This window comes from Zonotrichia leucophrys, chromosome 19 (genome assembly GCF_028769735.1).
Source record: "Zonotrichia leucophrys gambelii isolate GWCS_2022_RI chromosome 19, RI_Zleu_2.0, whole genome shotgun sequence".
NCBI classification, from domain to species: Eukaryota; Metazoa; Chordata; class Aves; order Passeriformes; family Passerellidae; genus Zonotrichia; species Zonotrichia leucophrys.
Window position 1 is genome coordinate 1408556 of NC_088188.1, and position 25739 is coordinate 1434294.

The 25739-nt window shown below is 48.4% G+C and overlaps 1 protein-coding gene across 1 annotated transcript in view; it reads right to left on the reverse strand.

Moving 5' to 3' along the window:
- Positions 1–25739, reverse strand: part of GALNT17 (polypeptide N-acetylgalactosaminyltransferase 17) — a 235410-nt gene that overhangs the window by 166071 nt on the left and 43600 nt on the right. The window contains exon 2 of the mRNA XM_064729185.1: positions 9869–10052. Within this exon, the coding sequence (XP_064585255.1) occupies positions 9869–10052 (184 nt within the window). The remainder of the gene's footprint in view (positions 1–9868; positions 10053–25739) is intronic.

Here is a 25739-nt window from a genome sequence, read left to right on the forward strand (position 1 = left end):
GGAGCCCACTGGTACCAAACAAGCTGCATTTGTGCTGTCCTCTGAAATAAAGCTTCACCAGGAAATGAATTGATCTCCATTTGGCCTTTGTAAAGATTATGAGCAGGCTTTAAAGAAAGCAAATGCTCAGCCTGCTATTCATTCTGCCACTTCCTCATCATGCTCCATTCATTAATTGCTTATTCTACTTTGGATTTTGCTGATTCAGTGCACATGTCTGCTTGCAAAAGGGACTGCCAACATTAAATCTATTGTGTCTATCCTGTGATGTACATTTTTTGTGACCCAAGCATCTTAATACACCTAATGCTGTCTGGTACAGTTCACTGTTTACAGATGCAGGTTCTCAAACTATTTCTGACCACAAAGCCCTGAAACTTCCTCACATTTCCCCAAGAAACTAGATTTTAAAGTACCTACTTTATTCCCAGTAATTCTTCTTCAGAAATGTTCAGTTCTATTTTAGAATCAGGGTCTCAAAAATAGCCATTACAATTTAGGGACATACAGACATTTCTAAAGGCACATTACTTGGCAAGTCCTAAGAAGAAATCATCTGCAAAGTTGTAAAAACAGAATGCAGAGAATGGAATTTACTCTGGTGAGAGGCTCTTGTAATAAAGTTATTAGGCTCAGACAGATCTAAGGGAGATAAAAGCCAGAGCAATTCTGAGTGTCACATCCACTTACCCAGCTCTGCCCATGCCCAGCTCTTTCACACACACACACAATAAGTCATTGAGACCTCCTTGCTCTGGGATTTTCCTGCTGGAAAAGTGCACAAATGGCTGCAAGAGCAAGGCTGTCAAAGCAGCAGAGCCTGACTCCCCCTCTGCCTGCTCTGGCTGGGCATGTGCTGGTTTGGAACAGGAAAGCTCTGGGCAGTCCAGGGGAGCAGGCTGGTGGCACAAACAAACACACAAGCCCTGATTTCCTTGGAAGCCAACTGGAGAGAAGTGTATCCAAAGCTTAAATTGCTTCATTCATTCTCATAAGCACAGTTTGGGCAGAAGTATTTATGATAACACAGGTATTTTTCAGCAGAGGAGTTCAGAGGAGCACAAAAGCAAGTTGTTAAATTACACTAATCCCATCCTCTGCCAAAGTGATCATTTAATACTTGTGTTTACATTAGGAACTGGTTTATAGCACACTCCTGCCACAGAAGCCTTCCCTGGAGCACCATGTTCCCACCTTACAAGAACAGGTAATAACTTTGCAGTCAGGAAGGGAAAATTGACAATTAGTGGAATGCATGGCATTAAGAACCCCGAGGTGCAGTGCTATAAATCCATGGTCACAGCGTTTGCAGGTGACACTGAGCAGCACAGTGGAAATAAGAGACTCTCTAACAGACACTAAACAACTCCAGCTGCTTTCCCCAAAGCATTTTCTTCCCAACTGGGTTAAAGGAGATATTGGGACTTCAAGCACCAAAGGCTTCTGACACACTCTTGACCCCACACAAGCTGCCAACGTGGGCTCCAGTCACCTCTGCTTCAAAAGGGAAAGGAAAAGTTGTCCTGTGTCCCCATCTAAATCCATGCAGCACAAGTCCCTAAAATTTCCACAGGGAGTCCGGCAGCTCCAGCTCTGGGGGGAGCCTGCCCCAGCTGCCTGTGTGGCCAAGGAACCAGGCTCCTGCAGGTCACAGGAATGGACTGAAATCATAACCAATAAATGTAAAGCACAGCTGGAAAAGTGTGCTTTTAGAGCCTTTGCTTGCCCAGTTTTCAAGAAAAAGCATTGCTGGAAGTCAAGAGCAGCATGTCCAAACACACTGAGGAATAAAGATCAATACTGGAATTTATTCCACAGCCTGCTGGTTTGTGTTAGTGCTGAGGAAGCAATGGAGCAGCAAAGAGGCTTTTTCCTCTCTGCATCACCCCAAAGGCAGCAGAAGCTGCAGCCCCATCCCTGGAGGGCAGGAGGGGCACAGGGCACACAGAGCAGCAGCAGCAGCTCCTCAGAGCTCAGGGCCCTGGGGACGCAGGAGAAATGAAAACCTGACTTTGGATGGAGCTGGTTTGGAATGATCTTCAGAGCAGGGAGGGACAGCCTGGGCACAGCCTCGAGTGACACCAGCAGGACCTTGCTGGGCTGCAGCTCCTCCTGAGGGGCAGCTCTGATCCCTGCTCTGTGGGACAGGGACAGGGACAGCTGGGGCTGGGCCAGGGCAGGCTCAGGCTGGATTTCAGGAAAGGCTCTTCCCCCAGAGGGTGCTGGCACTGCCCAGGCTGCCCAGGGAATGGGCACAGCCCTGAGGCTGCCAGAGCTTCAGGGATGCCCAGGGTGGGATTGCTGGGGTGTCTGAGCAGGGCCAGGGCTGCACTGGCTGATTTTGCTCCTTGCTTCAAGGCAGACCCTGAGGGGCTGGAGCATGGCCAGGGAGGGAACAGAGCTGGGAGGGTCTGGAGCGGCTGAGGGAGCTGGGCAGGGGCTCAGCCTGGAGCAAAGGAGGCTCAGGGGGCCCTTGTGGCTCTGCACAGCTCCTGACAGGAGGGGACAGCCAGGGGGCTGGGCTGTGCTCCAGGGAACAGGGACAGGAGCAGAGGGAACGGCCTCAGGCTGGGCCAGGGCAGCTCAGGGGGGACAGCAGCAGGAATTTCCCCATGGGAAGGGGGCTCAGCACTGGCACAGCTGCCCAGGGAGGTTTGGAGGTGCCCAAGGAAGGGCTGGAGGTGGCACTCAGAGCTCTGGGCTGGGGACAAGGTGGGGATGGGGCACAGCTTGGACTGGATGGGCTGGGAGGGATTTTCCAGCCTCAGTGATTCCCATTCTCCTGAGCTGGGTCCCTTCCAGCTCAGGAGGTTTCCATGACTTTTTGCAGCCTGACAGATTAAAACTGCCTGGAGCCACACAGAGATGGGACAGATTGGGCTGGACAGAACAACACATGGACAGAAAATATCCAACAATCCATCCCAGAGCTGCAAATCTGCTCTGGCTTTGGTGAGCCCTGTTCTGAGGCACAGCTCCTGCATGCCAGAGCTGTGACACTGATACTCACTGCTTGATTTCTCTACTTGCTCTCCCAGAAAATTTTCAGGTGGCACCTTTCCAAGTACTGGAAAATATTACTTTGTCTTTTTTTATGGCTGAAGCTATAAAAAGCCAAGGGCAGGAGTGTTTTCATACAATGCTGGATCAAACCCACAACCATCTATGAGGAGAGAAGGAGCACAACCAGTCCTGGCTTTCTCCTAGAGCTGTAAGGATCTTTTAATACACTCCCACATGCAATTCAAAGGGAATTTCATATCTGAAAAAGTAATTTTTTGGTTCTTTCACTGTCTTGATTCCTCTCTAATTTTCCCTTCAGTTATTTGATGAAGGAAAAGCCCTACATCCTGCTTCTTGGCTGTTGTTTGTATGTAGGGCTGAAACAAACCAAAGCACTCTTTGCAGACTGTGGTAGCACATTGTGCATGCAAGAGAGAAGGAGCTCTTCTGACCTCCTTTGTTTGCAATAAGCAGCAATCACAACAAATAAACAGGCATGGAACTCTATTTCCCAGCAAATATCACTCTCATAATTCAAGTAGTTTGTTTTGTCTTCTTAAATGTTGTCTTTCTCTGCAGACTCACTTCATGAAGGCTGGCTGAGCAGCCCAGGGCAGGACACGAGTGACAGGCACATCAGCACAAATGTGAGCTCAGGAATGGCTCAGATCCTGCAGAAGCCATCCCTGAGCTCTCCCACTGTGATATTTGCACATCTCAGACACTTCTGCCACAGCCAACACAGTCCTGTGGGCAGGGGAAGGCAGAAAGCATTTGGTTTTGTTAAAGGGGAGGAAATGAGGTGAGGTGTATGGAGCAGTGACAGGGACATCTCCTGCCCAGGCTGTGGCAGGGGTTGGGAAAATCCCTCATTTCAGTGCCTTGGTCCCAGAGAAATCCGAGACAAGGGCAAAGCCAGGGGGTTCAGTCAGTCCCACAGTGGAAGAGATTTCTGTATTTTCACTGGAAAATGAGTATGATGGCACTGGAACCTTCTCATCAGAGGGCACAGGCTGAGCCCCTGGCACAAACCATGGCCAGTGGGGGCTCTGCAGGAGATTTGGGATCCAGCACAAGAGATGGGAAGGCAGGAGGGGTCTCATGGGTAGAGACTCAATTACAGCCTCCAGGTGCATCCTCCTGGGCAGTGCTGATGTGTCTCAGTCACACCCACATCCATCACCATCCAAATATGCATTCTGCTGTGATTAAAAAGCCAAAATGGAATTCTTGGGCCCTGCAACATCCTGTAAATCTGAGGGAGGCTCTCCAGGGATGGGGAGAGACCCCAAGGGGAACAGGGGCTCCCTCCACCCCACAAAGTGCTCCAGCACCAGCAGGGACACACTGAGAGCCCACACAAAACCACTTGAAATAAAAATTGATCAGAAGCTGATTTAGTTTCTTTAAGTTAAGCTGTCAAACAACAACTCAAAGTCTACCCAGAAGCCAAAGCTCTCCATCTTCTGCAGTGCATCCCAAAGAAAGGCTCAGCTTGCTGCTGCATGAGGTCCCTGGCAATAAAGCAGCCAAAGGCAGCTGGTGCTGCAATCCCACGGCAGCAGCTCCGGAAATAAACGGGTGATTCAGGCCCTGAGAGCTGCAGGGATGGCTCTGACTCAGCCAAACACCACGGGGACACTTACACCAGGCAGGGACATGGAACTGTTCCCTCTTCAGCAGCAGGTGATGGGGGCACCTCCCCACAGGGCAAACACAGAGCAGGTGCTGTGAGAGCACAGCAGCAAATCAGGCTCCCAGCACCTCCAAACCTTTTCCATCAGAGGATCCCTGAAGGGTTTGGGTTGGAAGGGACCTCAAAGCCCCTCCAGTGCCACCCCTGCCATGGCAGGGACACCTCCCACTGTCCCAGGCTGCTCCCAGCCCTGCCCAGCCTGGCCTTGGGCACTGCCAGGGATCCAGGGGCAGCCCCAGCCTCCCTGGGTACCCTGTTCCTGTATCTCCCCACCCTCACAGGCAGGAATTCCCTCCCAATATCCCATCCAGCCCTGCCCTCTGGCATTTTTAAGCCATTCCCCCTCATCCTGTCACTACATCCCCTTGTCCAAAGTCCCTTTCCATGCACCTCCTGACCATGAGCAGGACCCCAAGGCAGGCAGGAGAACAGGGTTGTGTCTCCAGGCTGGGAACCCCTCAAAACCTGTGAGAAATCAGACTCTGGGAGTTGCTTATCTCTTACACCATCTTTGCTCTTCACTTTAATACCTCGGGGCTCCCCTCCTGAGAACAGCTGTCAGGAGATTTGCAGCAGCAGGGATGTGTCATCTGCACCCAGTGATCCAATAGTCCTAACAATTGTGGGTATTATTTCTCTTAAATCTACCCCTTAATCCTATAATGCCATAAAATACCACTGAATCAGAGCTTAGCAGGATTCCAGAAAAGAACAGACTTTTAAAGAGATAATGAGAACTCCACATTTATGTTGGATAGGATTGAAAGGAGAGAATGGGGGAGGCAAAATGTACCAGATGGGCAGATTATTTCATAGTTTCCCTTAATATGATTTCTTCAACCTGAAGCATCTGGTAATTCCACTATCAGAGATTAGATAGTGGATAAGATGGACAGGCAGGCTGATCTAACAAAGCAATTTTATTTTCTGGCTACACACAGGAGAGGTTCCCATTAAATCCTGTATCACAGGATACAACAGAGGTGCATAAAATGTTGTATCCAAGCAGGGAATGTTTGCAGGCCCTGGCATCCCATGTAAATATGCTTCACTTTCAATATAGAAAACAACACATCTCCCAAAGCCCCATCCTCCCCAGGCAGGCAGCGAGTGCTGGGCATGGATAAACAATAAAACTCACACAGCAGCCTTGTCCTTCAGAGGATTTTGCAGAAAATTGAGAAAATCTCTCCAGCTCATTTTTGTGAAGATTTGTGTAGAAATCCTGCAGGCAGCACCTTGGGTACTTCCAATCTGGAAGCTGAGATTGTTTTCCAGAACATGCAGGAATCTCATCTTAAAGCCAAAAAAGCCAATCAAGCGTGATTAGGCATGTGTTCCCAGTGCCCTTCTCACTATGGCACTGCCTGGCAGCAGGTTCTGGAATAATTCACCCCAAAACCCCAGTCCTGCCTGTTTTAGCCCAAGGAAGAGCTTTCCCAGCTGGAATGTGTGACTTGGTTCACTGGAAAGTCTCGTGCACAGCCAGCACAGCCTCTCCTGCTCAGGGTGAGGTCCAGGTGGGGCAGGCACAGCTCCTGCCTGGAACCAGCTCCACACAGCTCATCCCAGACCTCTGGGAATCAGCCCAGGACAGCCCCAAATCCCTCACGGGGAACAGCAGGGAAGGGTTTCCACCTCCCAGCCCAGGGGAGCAGCAATGGGGAAAGGGGAAAGCAGAAAAGGGGAATGGGGAAGGGAAGAGAGGAGAAAAGGGAACAGGAAAGGGGAAAGAGGAGAGGGGAAAAGGGAACAGGGAAGGGGAAGAGGAGAGGGGAGGGGAAAAGGGAACAAGAAAGGGGAGAGAGGAGAAGGGGAAATGGGAACAGGAAAGGGGAAAGAGGAGAGGAGAAATGGGAACAGGAAAGGAGAAAGGAGAGGGGAAAAGGGAACAGGAAAGGGGAAAGAGGAGAAGGGAAAAGGGAACAGGGAAGGGGAAGAGGAGAGGAGAAATGGGAACAGGAAAGGAGAAAGGAGAGGGGAAATGGGAACAGGAAAGGGGAAAGAGGAGAGGGGAAATGGGAACAGGGAAGGGGAAAGAGGAGAAGGGAAAAGGGAACAGGAAAGGGGAAAGAGGAGGAGGGAAGGGGAAGTAAAAAAAGCAAAAGGGAAAGAAGGAAGGGGTGATGGGGAAGGGGAAGAAGGAGAAAAGGGAAGGGATAAGAGAAGTGGAATGGGAAAGGGGAGAGAGGGAAAAGGAAAAGGGAAGGGGGAAGGTGGAGAGGAGAAAGAGAAAGAGAAAGGGGAAAAGTGAAGGGATAAGGGAAGGAGAAAGGGAAAGGGGAAGGAAATAATTCAACTAAAGCAAAGATGATAATCCAAATTACCAAAAAGTGACACCCCAATTCCCCAGATCAGGGCAAACAAGGTATTCTGCCACAGCTCCTGGTGCTGGGAAAAACCTCACCTTCTCCTGAACATCATCCTCACACCTCTGGGACCATTCTCCCTGGGAAACCCCTCCTTTCTGTGCCTCTGGGCAGGACTGAGAGACCCTGAGCTGTGAGCTGGACTGGCTCCTCCTCACCAACAGCTCCTGAAATCCCATGGAGCAGGGATATCTGAGTCCCTGAACCCTCAGTGGGGCTGACCACGAGGTGCAGGGAGCCTGGAGACACAAAAATATACACAAAATGTGCCAAACTTCCCCATTACTCTCCTTGCTCCACTTCCCTTTGGCCCCAGGCACAAGAAAGGAGCAGGGAAAGGCCTCAGAGCTCTGATGCAGCTTTGCTCAGCACTCAGGGCACTGACACTTGACCACATGAATCTTTCCTTAAAAACAGGGAAAACTGAGAGAAAGGCTGGGGATTGCCAGCCTGTGCCAGGCCCAGTGCCAGTCCATTGGCATTCCAGACACTCTGCAGCCTTTAGCTGAACCACACAGCTTCACTATTATATTTAAAACCACTACATGCTTTGTAATGCTTATCAGCTGGAGGGTTTTCAACAGTTTTTCCCCACTAATGCTGCAATTTCAAAGCCATTTAGGCTAATTTCCCTTGACTTGAATCTATTTTAATCAGAGACCAGGATACTTGACTTAAATGGTTTGTGTTCAACCCTTCATAAAATCAGCCATAAAACTTTATGCACTAAATAGCGAGGGAACCTTGAAGCCAGAGGTAGGAAGAGGTGAAACTTTCCAAATTCTCCTGCAAACTCCAGCCTATTACACACAGACCAACTGTTCTCTTACAACATCAAGCCAATTGATGCCCAAAACAAAAAGAAAACCAATAAACAAAATGCACTCCTGAAGTTGTTACACAGATAAAAGGCACTGAGTTGTGCAGCTGCACAAATTCCCTCCCAAATCTCAGCCCAGCTCCCAACTGAAGCATTTTGAATGCTGTGCCCTGTCCTCTCCCCCTCTCTCCCATGGAATGATGGATAGTGGAACTGAGGAAAAATACAATGCAAGGCTGAAAATGTCAGAATTAATCCTTTTCTTCCCCCCAAATCTGAAGAGAAACATTACTTCTCAAATTAATTCTCGCCAAGTAATGCTGGCTCTGCTGGAAGTCAGAGCTGGGGATGAGAAATGGAAATCAGCAGCTCAGCCCCAGGTAAGTGCTGGGGAAGGTCTCGCTCCAAGGATCCAGCATTGTGCTGGGATTTGCATATCACAGAGGCAAAGGTGCAATCTGTACCTGCAATTCAGCCTGCCTGAGGAGCTGCAGCAGCACAATGCACAATGGGCTCCATTCCTTTGGAAACTCATCCAGGGATTTCTGTTGTCAGTGCTTGACAGCCTTGGATGCTCCAAGGGGCTGCTCGGAATTCAGGCAGCACCCAGAGAGGTGAAGGAGCAAGAGCTGCCCCAGCCTGGACAATCTGGAGCTCTGGGGACAGGAGGAACAAGAGCTGCCCCTGGTCCCCTGGACAATCTGGAGCTCTGGGAACAGAGAGGTGAAGGAACAAGAGCTGCCCCTGCTGTCCTGGACAATTTGGAGCTCTGGGGACACAGGGAACAAGAGCTGCCCCAGCCTGGACCATCTGCCACCTCCTGCCCCACAGAGCTGCATCCCTGCTGCACGGTTTTCAATGCTCTGCAGATGCCAGGCAACACCTTTGTCACTGCCCCAATGACACAGGCATTGGACACGGATCTTTCACAATCCAAACCTCTCTCAGCTCATTTTTTTATCAGGGATTCCACTCCAGGACAGGACAAACTGACACTTTCCTATTTTGAGGAACACTCTGGCAGCCATATCTAAAATTAACCTTCACAAAGATAAACCTGCAGCGTGTCTTTCCTCATCCTCTTTAACAAAATGATGTGTCACCTCTTCTAAAGGCTGTTCTCCTGTGCTGCTTGGCAGGTAAACATCACCAGCACCTTAAAAGCTCAATCAAAAAAAGGACAGGAAAGATATTGCCTGTAGAAACTCCCTTTAAAGGCCCAAGTCTCCAATGGGAGATCCCAGAGTGTCCCTGGAGGATCCCTGTGCTGGGAGGAGCCTGAGGAGATCCTGCAGGAACATGAAGGAGCTGACAAGGAGGGAGGAAGAATTTCTGCACACTTTTACAGGGTATTAAACACCAAAACCTCAGTGAAAGCAGAGCTGAGCTTCTGATGGCATCACTTCCACCCAAAATCATGAACTGCTTTAGGAAAACAGAGACAGACTGGGATGAAATTCCCATTTTTCCCCTGATAAATCATCTTGATGAACTCTCTCAGTCTCTCCAACTACCTGGAACCAAGGTGGGGCCAGGTGGGGATCAGTTTCTTCTCCCAGGTACCAACTGACAGGACAAGCCTCAAGTTGTGCCAGGGGAGGTTTAGGTTGGATGTTAGGAATTATTTCCTGACAGAAAGGGTGCTCAGGCCCTGGCCTACCTGCCCAGGGCAGTGCATCCCCATCCCTGCAGAGGTTTAACAGCTCTGCTGATGTGGCACTTGAGGACACAGGTGAGTGGTGGCCTTGGCAGTGCTGGGGAATGGTTGGACCCAACAACCTTTGAGGGTTTTCCAGCATCAGTGGTTCTGTGACTCCAAGAGCTCATTCCAGCCCAGCCACCCCCATTTCTCATCACAGGGCCCTGGGAACAACGAGGGAAGAGCCAGCAGCACCAAACCTGACTGGGAAAGCCCCAGCACTCCTGGCTCTGGGTGACACCTGAACACAAACATTCCCTGCTGGAGCCCCTGGCACTCACTTGGTGGGGCGATAATCCGGGATGGAACGGTCCAGGGAGATCTTCTCACTGAGGTAGGAGTTGTAGCCATACTTCTCATGGGGTCCCTTGGCTTTCTCCTCCTCCTCAGGGGATAGGGTGGCTGGGAGGCCACCCTTGCCACGGCCACCATAGCCCTCGATGAGACCAAGGGACTTGGAGAGACCTGGGGGGAAAAAAAAACAACATCGCTGGTAAAACCCATCCCTGGTAAAACCCATCATTGGTAAACCAATCCCTGGTGAAATCCATCCCTGGTGAAACCCATCCCTGGTAAAACCATCCCTGCTAAAACCCTTCCTTGGTAAAACCCATCCCTGGTGAAATCCATTATTGGAATTATTGATAAAACCCATAATTGGTAAAAATCATCATTAGTAAAACCCATCATTGATAAAACTCATCATTGGTAAAAATCCATCTCTGGTAAAACCCATCATTAGTAAAACCCATAATTGGTAAAACCCATCATTGATAAAACTTATCATTGGTAAAACCATCATTGGGTGCCCTGGTAAAACCCATTTTTAGTAAAACCCACCCCTGGTAAAACCCATTTTTGATAAATCCTATCCCTGGTAAAACTTATCACGGGTAAATCTCATAATTGGTAAAACCCATCATTGGTAAAACTCATCCCTGGTAAAACCCATCATTGGTAAACCAATCCCTGGTAAAACGCATCTCTGGTAAAACTCATCACTGGTAAAATCATCATTAGTAAAACCCATCCCTGGTGAAATCCATCCCTGGTAAAACCCATCCCTGGTGAAATAAATTATTGGAATTATTGATAAAACCCATAATTGGTAAAAATCAACATTAGTAAAACCCATCATTGGTAAAACTCATAATTGGTAAAACCATCATTGCATGCCCTGGTAAAACCCATTTTTGATAAAACCCACCCCTGGTAAAACCCATTTTTGATAAAACCTATCCCTGGTAAAACCTATTTTTGGTAAAATCCATCACTGGTAAATCTCATAATTGGTAAAACCCATCCCTGGTAAAATGAATCCCTGGTAAAACCCATCCCTGGTAAATCTCATCATTGGTAAAACCCATCATTGGTAAAACTCATCATTGAAAAAAACCCATCTCTGGTAAAACCTTCATTGATAAAAGTCATCATTGGTAAAAGAATCATTGGTAAACCCATCCCTGGTAAACTCCATCCTTGATAAAACCCATTTTTGGTAAAACCCATCCCTGGTAAAACTCATCATTGATAAAACCTATCCCTGGTAAAACCCATCCCTGGTAAATCTCATCCCTGGTAAAACCCATCGCTGTTTTTTCCAAGTCCCAAAGAAAAAGAAATACTCTAAAAATCCCGGGTGTTTTGGGTTCCTGGCTGTTTTGGGTTGGTTTTCTGCAGACATTCCACGTGCTCCTTTTTTGGCCCAATGCTGGAATAAAAATGGCTCAAGTGTTGCAGTTCCTCATGGCTCAGGCGCGCTGCTCCTGCCAGCCCTGCCCCTGATAACCTGTCCCAGGATCTGTGCATTTGCTGAGTTGGTTGGGAGGTTATTCAGGCCTCCTTCCCACTCTCAGAGAGGTAATTACATGGAAGGTTAGATGTCCCCAGGAGAAGGATAGGTTGAACACAGAGCAGGAATAAAACAGGCTTGGTTAAGTGCCAGCTGAATGAATTTTTGCTCAGTGTGAACAGTGAACAGCATACAAATGGTAGGGATTTAAAAACAATTTCCCCTCAAACCTTTCTTATCTTTTAAAGTACAGTGTTCCCAGACCTTTATCAAGGGGAATTATTTATTTATATCTGCATAGCTGAAGGAAATAGGCAAGGTTCAAAATGAGCTGCCCATAAAGAGCTCCATGGATGATTTGGTGGTGGCTGTGGGAAGCCAAGTCCATGCTCTTGTTATTATTTATTGGACGGAACACCTGGAATTTTAATATTTTTCATTAGCAGAGATTCACTCTCTTTTTATCAGAAACACAAAAATAATAATGATGGATTTTGGTTTGCTTTTGTGTCTGTTTGGTTTTTTAATACTGAAAGACACCAGGATAAATTCCCATTGTTTCAAAGTCAGAGCCCTGACTGAGAACAGGACAGATTTGTCACCTCTGAAGCTTCTGAAGGGACAATAACCTTGAGGTTTGTCCAGCTCCCAAACCTACCACTGCCTTCCATTGTCCTGGACAAAACATTCCTGCCTGCCCACACATTTAAGGTTTTTTTTTTTTTTCTCAAACAGTAGCATTGAGAGACAGGAAAAAATGAGCTGGGAATGTTAATCATAGTTGGAAGAACAGTTTGAAGAATTATGATTATTATTACTATTATTATTATCATCATCATCATTGTTGTGTAGTATTATTTAGTATTAGTATTAGAATTCCTTCTGAGAAGGAAGCTGTCAACGCCCTTCCCTGCTGTATCAGAGCCCCTCTGACCACACTGGGCTTGACTGGATTTTATCTGAGGACAATAACAACAAATCAGGAGCCCCGGGCTGTGCTCACACATCCAGGCTGCCTCTCCCAGCTCCAGGCTGAGCAGGAGCCAGGGGATCACTCAGGAAGGATGGGATAGGTGGCACTTTGTGGCCTGCAGAAGCTCAGCAGATCACTCCATGAACTTCCCAACACCAAGTGGTTCCACTCCGGGAACCCTCAGCATCTCCCAGTTTGCTTTTAAAGCTGAATTTTGCTTTTCTTGATTCATCTGAACACATTTCTCCCTGCCTCAGTGCTTTTGCTTTCTGTGCTTTGAAGCCACACCTGTGAGGAGGGACATGGGGACTTTCTGAGGGGGGCAGAGGCTCCATGGATGGAGAACACTCATGACCATGTTCACAAGGGTCTGAGGATGAGGGAAGAGACAAGGATCTGACTCCATGTTTCAGAAGGCTGATTTATTATTTTATGATATATATTATATTAAAACTATACTAAAAGAATAGAAGAAAGGATTTCATCAGAAGGCTGGCTAAGAATAGAAAAAGCAAGAATGATAACAAAAGCTTCTATCTCAGACAGAGTCTGAGCCAGTGACTGGGATTGGCCATTAATTACAAACAACCAACATGGGCCAATCACAGATGCACCTGTTGCATTCCACAGCAGCAGATAATCAATGTTTACATTTTGTTCCTGAGGCCTCCCAGCTTCTCAGGAGGAAAAATCTTAAGGAAAGGATTTTCCATAAAAGATGCCTGTGACAGACACTCAGTGGGATTTGGGAGCCATGGACATGCCAGAACCTGGCTCTGTAAGAAGCAGGCTTTAAAATCACAACCTCAGGTTACTACCAACAGCTGATAACAGATCATTAGCTCAGACAGCAAGGCAGTGCTTGTCCCAGAGCTGCACACTGTAACCAGCAGGGAAGGATGATCCCCCCAAGGCCAATCCACCCCACAAGATCCCAGCCAGTCTCCAGAGGTCCTTACCTCTGGCTCAGGTAAGGAATTGTGCTCCCAAGCACAGCACCTCACTGAAGGAGCTGCAACTCGAGGTGAGGAACCTCCCCCAGTGCTCAGAACACCACCAACCCCTGAGGCCATGCCAGCCTGGGGACAGATCCCAGCACTCATTTCTCTCAGTTCATTTCTGCACATTCTGTCTTTCTACTGCTTTAAGTTGGTAAATGCTGATAAACCAACATCATGTAACCAAAGAAATCAATCAAATGGACCCATTTGTGTTGGGCAGGGCACACCATGAGCCGTCCATCGTGCCCTGCAGGGAGAGTCATGGAGATGCAGATTGCCAGGTGGGGTGTGCCAGGCAGGATCCCCTGTCTGTCCCTGAGCTGGTTCAGCATTTCCTCTCCAGCCCAGGCTGCTGGGAGGGCTCAGGAATGTCACTCTGCTGTGTGGCACTCCAAGCAAGAGTCAAGAACATTTGTTAAAGAAGACAATTCATGTCCAAACAGAAGAGGAAGGAATTTGTTTCCAGCTGGCTGAGAAGGTGCCTCAGGAGGGGCAGAACTGAACACAAATGGTGACAGCACACCCTCATCCAGTCAATCCATTCATTGGCTTTTATTCACCACATTTTTGGGCACCTTTCTGTGAATTTGGGGTGCCTTTGCTGTGACTTCAGGAATTACCCTGAGCCCAGCCCATGTGGCTGCTCAGGATATTCTGGGATTCTATGAAACCTGCTTGGAATTGGCCTGGAAGGGCCAGAAGTGACACACAGAGACAGCATGAGCCAAAAAGGGAAGGAGCACGGTGCCATCAGCTCATTTTCCCAAAGAAAAGGTTGAAAGCAAAGAGTCAGGACTGTTCCCAAGTCACAGAGCAAATCCTTTATCCTTCTGGGCAGGCACAAAGCAGAAGTGCTGAACCTCTGCCAGAAAGTCTCTCCTGATGCCTGCTCCAGCCTACCTGTAGTGATAAACACCACTAATCCCACAAAAATCTTCATCTTTGGAGTGGATTCAGCCCCTGGGGAATTCTGCAAGCTCAGGAGGTGGGAATGGGCTGCATGGAGATGAGGTGTTGGTGCAGATCAGAGCTCTGAGCAGCCACAAGCTTCACTCGTCCCAAAACCACAATCACCCAAAGCTAAAACAGGATTTATTTTTTTTTCAGAATCTCCTAAAAATTCTGAACTTTGGAACAAATGGAATATATTGCTATTGCTCTGCAGGAATGGAAGGGGAAAGAAAAAGCAAGACACCACGTGGGGCTGCCAAGATCTGAGCCCCTCCTGCTGGAACAGCCAGACAGGGGATCCCTGGGGACTGGCAGGAGTTGGTTTTCTTCAAGATGATATAAAAATTTAATCTCTACAGCAAAATTATTCCTAGACTGAGCACAGTTAGAGTAAATATATTAGTCTCTTCTTAAGCTGAGTGTATTTCAGGAGGAGGCAGGAGTTTTCTAGGACAGAGAAAACCTTTAGTGAAATACAATCTAATGTGATTTGCAGCCTTCATTTCCAAAGGCTCCCCAGGAGCTGGAGGGGGGGAAAAGCTTTTTGCTCCATGTCAGCCTGGATGAAGGAAAACATTAACCCTCCCATACAACCCTCAGCTGAGGAAACTTGTGATGGGGGGCTGGGGGAGAAGGAAGAGCCCTGAAATCAAAATACATTTCTGAGAAATGGGTGCTGAGAGAAAACAACATCAACCTTGCAGGGCCTGAAGGGGCTCCAGGAGAGCTGGAGAGGGACTGGGGACAAGGGATGGAGGGACAGGACACAGGGAATAGGTCCCACTGCCAGAGGGCAGGGATGGATGGGATATTGGGAATGAGGAATTGTTCCCTGTGAGGGTGGGCAGGCCCTGGCACAGGGTGCCCAGAGCAGCTGGGGCTGCCCCTGGATCCCTGGCAGTGCCCAAGGCCAGGCTGGACATTGGGAGCAGCCTGGGACAGTGGGAGGTGTCCCTGCCATGGCAGGGGTGGGATCAGATGACATTCAAAGTCCCTTCCAACCCAAACCACTCTGGGGTTCTAATACAGGAAAAATTTCTGGGAAAGCAGCATTTTTAGCTGCATCTTTCCATATCTGCATCTCGTGCAGCACGAGGTACAGAACACACAGAGCTCAGGGTGGAAGCCACATTCCAGCAGCGAAGAGGAACGTGGAGCCCCCCTTCTCCAGAAGGAATAAGTAACACTGAAATGGTGCTGGAAAACACAGGAACCATAAAGCAAAATTAAATAGATATCTGTGCAGAGCACAGCTGTCACTCAGTGAAGCACAGTGGATTTTTCAGCTCCAAGAGATGTTTGTCCCTGGCCTACATCAGCCAGAGAGCTGAAGGCCCACAGGGAATCTCTGAGCTGGGGAAAAGCCAAACCAAGGAGGGAAATGGCCCAAAGGCATTGGCCATGTGTGACCTGCAGGGGACTCAGAGAGAGGGGACACCAGAGAGGCTCTCAGGGCAGTGAGTGAGGAACCAGAGCTGCTGCAAGGGGCAGAGTGTCCCAGGGAATGCTGGACATGAGGGGACTGCTGAAGCCTTTAGTGCTGTCCTGCTAAACACACACTGTTAAAAGGAGGGCTCATTAACAATCAGGGGCATTGGCACAAGAACAGGCACCCATTTTCCTTTGCAGCCCTGGTGGGACCTGGGGCATGGGATTTTCTCTCCTTGCAGCAGGTTTGACACAATTTTAGCCAGATCTGCTCAAAGCTGTTGTTATTAGGGTAGATAATTCCCATTCCTCTGGCTGCAGGTTACACCTGTGGAACCCTGAGCTGCCACAGGGCTGTGGGAACTGTGCAGGGAATACAAACACAACTGTGCAGGGAATACAGGTCAGCTTCCTCTGCTCTCACTGCCTCCCCAAAGCATCCTCATTCTCCTGCAGGGGATACAGAAAGTAGCTGTAAAGGGATCAGCAAATGAGAGTTCACTCTCTCCTGGGGAAAAAAAATAGATATATAAAGTTTAAAAATGAACTTAAATACTAGAGCCCAGTGAAACACTAGTATTCCCCTGAACCCTATACATTTCTATTCACTGTACATGCTACATTTATTTTTCCTGGGACTGACCACCTATCAAAAATTTATCCCCCAGATCATATGCTGCAGCTAAAGGGTCAGTGCTTCCCCTTCCACTGGACAGTTCTTTTCCAGGAGCTGGATTTTAGCATATCAGGAGATCTCTCCCAGTGCAGGAATGCTCAGAGCTGCCTGGTGTCCTTCACCATGCAAATGCAGTTGGTTTACTGCAGAGATTACCATGAGCATGCTGACTTTCAGAAATGGGGGGTCACAAAAACTCCCACCCTGTGCCTTCATGCTGAATGACAAATTGGGAACTCAGAAAAAGCAGCAGATGAATGGGCCCAGGCTTGGCAAGCAGGGATTTTAGCAGATACAAACTGAAAATAGAGCATATTTCACCTGTTCTCCAACATATTGCATCTCTGAAAAAGCTCCTGCCTATGAAAAATTATGTGAATAATTCTGGCTGAAATGAATTTGTCCAACAGAGCATTAAGATTTCACTTAAACAATTGTGACAGGTAGGGGTAAGGGAATTGAACACATTTTCTTGCAGCCCAGCCAGGCAAGGACTAAAACCAGGATGGGCACAGTTCATTTTAAAATATATTTAATAATATAATATATATTATTATAATATAATATTTATAACATATATAATATAATAATATAATTATTTATATAATATATAAAATATATTCAATAATATATAATAATATATTATATTTAAACTATAATATTTCAAAATATATTTAATAATATATTAATATAATATAAAATATAAATATTAAATAATATATTAAATAATATTTAATATCTAGTTAAATATATTATCTAATAATATAAATAATATATTTATATTATTATAATATAAATATAAAATAAAAATATTTATCTATAATAATATAAATATATTAATAAAATCTATTTAATAATATAACTTTAATGCCAGGCTGGGTGGGGCTTGGAGCATCCTGGTCTGGTGGGAGGTGTCCCTGGCCATGGCAGTGGGGGTGAGATGAGCTTTAAGCTCCCTTCCAACACAGCCACTCTGAGATTCTCTGATTTAGGCTTAGATTAGATGATGAGCTGTAGAAGAATGTTTGTGCTTACATCATTATGGGAACAGACAATGTCCAGGTTCCTGCACACCTGCACTCCTGGGAAAGGATGGAGGAGGGAGCAGTCACTGCTCAGGTCTGTAGGCTCGTTCAAAATGTTTAAACACAAATCTGCATTTACAGGTGCACACTCACAGGGATTCAAAAATGAACTTTTCTTATCAATATAGAAATGGAACAGAGGGAAATTACTTTCAGAGCCAGAGGGAGGATCAGCACCCAGAGCAAGGACAACGCAGGCACCAGGACAATGTCAAAGCCTGTTTAGCCTATTACACTGCCAGGTTCTGCTTCCAAATAATAATTCCCCAATCAAGATTTGCCCCTGGCACAAACCAACAGAAATCCTTCCCCAGGCCAAAGCTGTTTACATCTGAGGAAAGATTTATTTGGTTCCAACACCTGGGACTGATGAAAGAGCTTGGACATCGCTCTGTCCTCCCTGAAAGTCCAAAAATAGTGGCATTTACCACTGTGCTCACCTAGATAAAATACCTTGTTGAGAAAGGCAGAACTTGGCAGCAGAGCTGGTGCAGAGCAGAAATCCATGGGCTAAAGAAAGCTCTTTGCAGCTCAGCAGGGAGAGCAGGCACTGCTGCCACAGGAGTCAGGCACAGAGACTTTGTTCAGACACCAAAGACAAGCCTGAAGGTGATTCCTATCCCAGGGAAACCTGGACACCTGTGAAGCATTCCGGGCAGTTTACCAGTGAGAGGAATTCCCTTCCCTGTGGGTGCAGCCCCCTTCCCAGGAGCTGTTCTGCTGCTGCTCTGCCCCCCCAAAGGGAAACTCCACATGAGGAGCCATCCCTGACAGATGTCACAGGTTTGTCCCAAAATGTCCAGTTACACCTCACTGCCACCCTGTTTGCTCACAGCAGCTGTGGGGAATTCTGGATCACAGCATGGGATCCAGGAGCAGGAAGGGATGAAGGGGATTTGCAGAAAAGGTAAAGAAAAGAGTTTCTTACAGCAATCTCACCTGCATGTTATGACACAAATACAGATTTATACCTCTGACTAACACAGGGGACTGTCACATTCTGCAAATACTGGAGAAAAGGGAGGAAAAAGCGGCAAAAAGGAGCAGATCACAGTGTGTAACAAAAAGGAAAATCAGGATCAAAACCATCACTAAGATCATTTAGTGAGAGAGCTGACCCAAGTTACATCACTTGAGATGTCAGAGAACCCCAGAGAACTGGCTTTAGTAAGCCCTGCCTAAGGGCTGCTTTCAATGATTCAGTATTCCTGGGATTCAGGCACAAACATTTCCCCACCAACACACAGCAAGTATTTGCATGAGCTGCTCAGAACAATCCAGAGCAGCCTTCCCAGCAGCTGCTCCCTGGTCTGTTCCAGTGGCACAGATCCCCACAAAGCACCAGCGTGCCCAGCTAGCTGTGAGGAAGCACAGAAAACCCTCAGAGAGGGAAGGGGACTCTGTGGAGAGCACTCAGCACACTGGTTTAGGTTGGAAGGAACTTTGAATGTCATCTCATCCCCACTCCTGCCATGGCAGGGACACCTCCCACTGTCCCAGGCTGCTCCCAGCCCTTTCCAGCCTGGCCTTGGGCACTGCCAGGGATCCAGGGGCAGCCCCAGCTGCTCTGGGCACCCTGTGCCAGGGCCTGCCCAGCACAGCCAGGTACCAGTGAGGAGACCGAAGCAGGGAGAGAGCAGATGCCCAGCAGAGCAGAGCAGGACAGCAGCTTCATCCAAGGCTCCATAACCAGCCCTGCATGGCTGAAACACCCTGGGTGAGGCACTGCCATCAGCAGCTGGGCCCAGGTTCATTCCAGGACCTTCATCCCCACCACCATCACTCTACTGCAGACAAAATGCTCCAGGATCCTCCCTCCAGGCCTGTTGGGCCATCTCTGTCTCCTGTCTTTGGCTGTGAGATGTGTGTGTGTTCTGTTTCCATCTGTCAGAGCTGGGGCAGTTCTCTGCTGTCCTTGGGGCAGTTTTTTCTTTCTCTCTCCCACAGCCAACCCTCCCTCCAGGAGATCTCTGCTGTCCATGGCCACTGAGTGTCCCTGCAGGGCTGATCCAATCCCAGCATCCCATGGGGAGATGCTCCGCCCAGGGGAGGAGCCAAGCATTCCTACCTGGATCCAATCTGGGCCTGGCACAGCACAGCAGCCTTTGCCCCCTGCATTGCCAGAGGAGCAGCTTTCTGCTGCCCTGCATGGCCAGAGGGAGCCCAGGCCCATCTGCAGCAGCCCTGGAGCTGCAGAGGAAAACTCCCCCCTTGTGCAGGATCCCTGCTGCAGCAGAGCCACAGCTGGCACTGCAGGAGGGCTGAGCCCCCATGGATGGGGCTGGGACACCGCCCTGACACACAGGGGCAGGGACTGCTCTCACTCTGGCTGTGGTGGTTTTTTTGATGTGTGGTTTTGGGGTTTTTTTTAAATTTTGTTTTGTTTGCACTATTGCATTTGTATTTTTATTTTTCCTAATAATGAACTGTTATTCCTACTCCCATGTCTTTGCCTGAGAGCCCCTTATTTCAAAGTTATAACAATTCAGAGTGAGAGGGTTTACATTTTCCATTTCAAGGGAGGCTCCTGCCTTCCTTAGCACACACCTGGCTGCTCAAACCCAGAAGCTCCTCAGACACCAGGCCCCTGCCAGGGATGCTGCTCCAGCCCTGAAGCCTGGAGTCCCTGCTGCTGCTGCTCTATGAGAGGAGGATGAACGAGCTCTCCTCACCCTGACAGCAGGGGAAAGAACCACTCTGAGAGCTTTGCCCAGCCATCCATCTGCTGGGAGGGACACACAGTGAGCTAAAGCCTGATGGAGTGTCCAAGAGGAGTCTGTATGAGCAGCTACCAAGGCCATACAGCATAACCCACAGCAGGACCTGACATTACAGGTCTGACACTGCTCCAGTAACTCACAGATCAATGCAGGGCCTGTCACTGTTCCAAAGACAGACAAGGTCCCTGCTCCATGCAGCTAATGGGGTATTGATTCTCCACACACCCAACTGCAAGCTCTGTACTTGGGGGACTTTGCTGAAACCCCCAAAATGTTCCCAAAGACGTGCCTGGCTCGGTGCCTGTGGGACAGTTTGGGACACAGGAGCTCCAGGGAGCAAGGCCAAGGGCAAAAGCAACCTTGCATATTTACACTGCTCAGCCAAGGGCCCATTTGGGTGATGAATTAAGCAATTACCTGCAGCTTTATTTTTAGGAGGCAGGCTGCAATTCAAGCAAGAGAGAACTTATCTTGCTCTCCTCTCTGAGCTGCCAGGACATTGCTCTGGCAGGACACCCTCCTACGTGCCAGGCTGCTCAGGGAGCGTGGCAGGAGCAGCTCCTTGCCCAGGAAAATCACAGATATCCCATTGCTGGGAGTCTTGAAGGGCAGGCCGGATGGATGGGGCTGGGAGTGACCATCAGAACAAGATGATCTTCACTGTCCTTTTCAACCCAAACCATTTTGCTGCTGAGGACGGAAGAGTCAAGAAACATCTTCAGTAAGGAATTTTAAGGAATTCCCAAACTCTTCCATCCTCAGCAGCAAAACATCAGCCCTCATATTTGTGCTCAAGCAGTGATTTCTGAAGCCAGACTGCAGTGATTTCTGAGGCCAAACTGCAAACTGCTCATCCCCAAGCAGTCACACCCACCAGCACTCCAGGCTCAGGCAAACCCTTTGTTGAGCTTTCATTGCCTCTTTTATCCTCCAGTGCAAAATTTCAGTTCTTTGGGTAACACAGTCCATTCCCACCTCCATCACAACACATCTGCTTCCAGGCAGAGCTGCTGCTTGGGCACAGAGATGTCAAACTTCAGTGCCAGCCCAAAACCACACAGCCAAAGGTGGGAGAACAAAGATTTCTTAAATCCATCTTGTCCCAGAGAAGTTGTGCTTGGAGCAGCACCTGCAGTGTGATGGGACTACCCCAGGGAGAGGAGCAGAACCACAGGAACAAGTATGGAAGCAGGAAAAGAACAGAACCCACAAAAACACAAGCAAACAGTTTTTGCACCCCATTCAAAGGTTATAAATAATATTTAGCATTTTTATTTTCACAAGGAATCTGTTATTTCCAGACCGTGTCTCTATAGCAAGCTGTTAGTGTTTGTGGTTTCCTCTAGTGCACGCTCCTCTTTCCTTCTGAAAACATTTCCTCTCTGTATAGATTGGCCTGTTGGAAAGGGAAAAAATTGCTGCCATTTGGCAAGATAAGAAATGAAGAAATACCACAGTGTGAGTGCAGATAGCATCAATACAAAAGTGGCTGCTCAGGTTTTGGGCTGAGCTTTGTGGGAGGTGACACAATGGTGTGAGCCCCTTGCACTGGGCACCTCCTCACAGAGCCCTGGGGAGGCCCAAACTGCAGAGGTCACCAGAACACCTCCCAGGCTGTAAAAGCTCACAGAGGCCTCCCTGCTTGCCCCTCCTGAAGGGGAGGGAAGGGAGGGACTCACTGGTGGTGTTTGTGACCCAAGTTTCAAGCAGAGTTCCAGGTCACTGGCACAGGCTGGCACCTGTGGACACAAAGGGTCCATGGGACTGTACCCTGAGCAGCCCACACTGCACAGGGGCCCTCAGAACACTTCCAGATTTCTCCCTGGGCTACCTTGAATGTGCTCAATCTGTAAAGACTAATCAGAGATTAGAGAAGGGATGACATTGCTCAAAATTTGGTTTCCCAAAAAAAAGGATGTCATTATGATGTGAATATGGCTGCAGAGAGAGAAGTGCATCCTTAGCAAGTATCACAAGCCACAAACTGCATTTTACTGAGCTGTGAACTCACTAATTACTTTTTAAGGTCAAGAAAGTCCATTTGGCAGGGGTTTGCTTGGTGCATTTCACTTCTGTGCTCAGGCACTGTCCTCCCTCAGTGCCCAAGCCCATTTACTGCAGGTTTTGGGGTGTGCTCTCAATGCTCTCACACACACACAGGGCACCCCAGAGAGTGCTTGTGCTCTTCAAACTCCTTCCATCTGTTTGTGCTCTGCCAATGGGCCGTAGGGGTGACACAGCCAAAGCCAGAAATAAAGGAGCTAATTTGGTCATCAGAGAGAAATATTCTCCACTGCACTGCCTTTATTCCTGCACACAGCTGCATTCTCCTGACAAACACAGCAGCCATGGATCCAGGGGGCTTTATGTAATGGATGTAGTGTTGAAATGAGCACAGGAGCACAACAAACACCTCCTGGACAAAAATCTGGGGTTGTTCCAGCATGATTCAGTCTCTGTATGGGGGAGGAAGAGCTCTGTGTGCATTCAAGGACTCTGCTACCAACCCCAGCTCGCTGAAACCACTCAAGTGCTCAAGGAAAGCGTGAGCTGAGCTGCTTTGCCTCAATGAGTGAGCCTGGAGCTCACTCTGCACCATCCATGCACATCTGTGCCTGGTTACACTGCTCATTGTTGGGAACAGTTCTGAAGAGGCCCCAGATCTGTGACTGTTTAACTCCGTGTTTCTATAGAGAGCTGCTGATGATAGGCACTAAGTGCTTTAAAAACATAATTAACGCTCAAAGCACTCCTGAGAGGCAGCTAAATATAGGACTGGGAGTTTCAGCTACCTGGAGTAGGACTGTCCTTGATCCCTTTGTAGAACACTTGGTACAACAGGGTGCACAGTACAATAGGGTCTCAGTCCCATTGTGCTTGGGGCTCCCAGAGAACTCAGCAGAAAACACACCTCACTCCTTTATCTACATGTCAAACACAGAAAATAACTTATCCAAGGTGACTTAGCTGAAGATTAGTGTTTACAGACAGAACCTGATTTCTCAGAAAATGAGAGAAAGGAAATGAGAGAACCTGCCGTGCCAGGGGGGTTTCCTCCCTGTGGAGTGGCCACACCAAGTGACAGGTGCCACCTGAGCACTGTGCTTTGGCCACCTTGTTCTGAGAGCCAAGCCCTGGCTCTGTGGCTGATCTGGAAGGACCAGGTAAACCCAGGGAGCCTCAGCCACCACAGCAGTTCACAGGATCCCATTTTTAGCCAAAGAGGAGTGTCTGGAGCCGTTTTTTGAGAGCAAGGCATTCAATGAGAAGAAGGCCCAGAGGTGGATCACTCACACCCAGGTGTGTGGTGTCCCCACAGGCCTCCCTCAGCCTCCTGCCCTTGAAAGAGATCCCCAGACGTCCTGGTGAGTGCCACCAGTGTCAGGACAGTCACACTTGGCACTGCATTCTACCCTTGGGGACCAGAAAGCAAAGGGAACTCACAGAGTTTGCCTTTGACAAACCTCTGGTCTGGAGGAGCTGCCCTGTGTTTGCCACCGAGCAAACACCCACGACTTCCAGGCCAGCACAATCCTCTCCTCCACTCTCCTTCCCACCCTCCCAGCCCTCCAACACACATTTCCTCCTTCTGTTCCATCCTGCCTCCATCTCACTTCCATCCCTGAGTTCCAGGTGTTCCACACCACATCCCCTCAACACTTCAGTCCTTGCTGCCCTCAGTCCCCTCCTGTCCCCAGCACTGGCCATCATCTGACCTGCCCTGGGACAGCCAAGATCAGGCCCAAGACTCCCTCCAGATTCCCAGGAATACTAATTAATTCCCCCCTAAAAACTGTGCTAATGGGTAACCCTGCAGCTCCCCAGTTCACAGGCAGTGAAAGCTGTTTTTGTGTTGATTCTTACAGTTAAAAAAACCCTGAATGCTTTCCCACTGCTTGCCCTAGACAGGAAGGAGAAACCCTAAATTTTAAGGCCATATTTTAATTAATTCCCAAACTGATAATCTTAAACAATTTGGGCAGTATTTTGCAGCTCTAAGTAAGTTCTATCTTCCCCTCCCTCTTCCACCTCCCTGAGGAACACAACTAACACCCACCTGCCAAAGCTGGCCCTCCTCACCCTCCAGCAAACTGAAGGAGTTAAGAGGGGAACAAAAAGTGTTGTTGTACAATACCCAGGGTCAGCAACCTCATTTAGCAGCTCCCTGCCTTTGCAGGTCAGGTTCAGCAGGAATCTGCTGCTCTCTGGAAAATGCAGCCTTGGTGGGCATTGAGCTGCCAGACCCTGAGCTCCATCCCCTCCTGCCCACCAGCCCTGCAGCTGCTGTGGGAAAGATGTCCTAAGAAAAGGAGGGCCATGCTTAAAATCCCCAAGATGAGAATGAGTCCAAGCAGAGAATGAAAGTCTGACCTTGCTGGGAGCTGAGGACCCAAACTGGGGACACTTTCCTCTGTGGGGACAGGGCCACACTCTCCCCTGACTCACTCGAGGCCTGAAGGGGATCATTTCTTTTCCCCCATTCTTTCCCAAGGACATCTTCCCAGGATCTGCCACTTTTTTCTTCCCTCTTTCCATGGCCAAGCCTTCCACACCCCCCAGTCTGCAGAAACTGCACTGTCCTTGGGGAAATTGTTCACTTCTGAGCAGAACAGCTCCTGCTTCAGATGGTGGCCAAGAGAGAAACCACAAGCATTACATCCACTTCTCCATGTTTAGGGACAAGAATATCCCATCTTTGTACAACACCTGAGAGCAACTTGGATCTGTAATTCAAAGAGAATTACAAATGTTGAGCAGGAAGAGAGGAAAGGCCACTTTCGCATTTAAATATTGAATTTCCAGTACACACTTTCACAGTGGAATGTGATTGCAGGATTGCACTTGCACTTCAGTGCTGCTTTTCCAGTGTCAAGCTTCCCATCACATCAAAAATTCACATCCTGCTTCCCTTTTCCCACAGTCACTGCTATGATAACCCTGTGCTCACAGCCCTCCTGCATCTCCACAGGTAACTGGCTTCCAGCCCATCTCCACCCCCAAATCCTGCCCTGTGCACCAGCCAGCCCTTCTTTTCGCTTCCTTTCACTTCCTTTCCCTTCCTTTCCCTTCCTTTTCCTTCATTCTCCTTCTCTCCCCTTCTCCTACACTTTCTGTACCACTGTTACAGATGTGTAATGGGAAGGTTGACTCTCACAATTTAAAGGCCAATATCCTGTATATATGTTAGGAGCAGCTTTATAGATTTATAGTTGTATTTTACCCCCCTTGTGTAGTTCTCAGGGGTGCCTGGGTTGGGGACACTTGGGAGGGTCACTCGTTCCTGTGGCAGCCCCTGAGCTCCAATCAAGGGGTCAGGCAGGGATCTCCAGCACTGGGCAAGGAAGGAGGAGTCCGTGGACAGAACTTTGGGGGAGCTAAAGGGTTAAAAGGTGAAACCTCCATGGTGTGGGTGAGCACATGGTGGGAAAATCCTCTGCCCATGGTGCTGTAATATTTTCTCTATTCAGTCTTCTGTTACATTTTTGATAAGGTTTTAATAAACATTTTAAATTTTTTTGAAAGTGA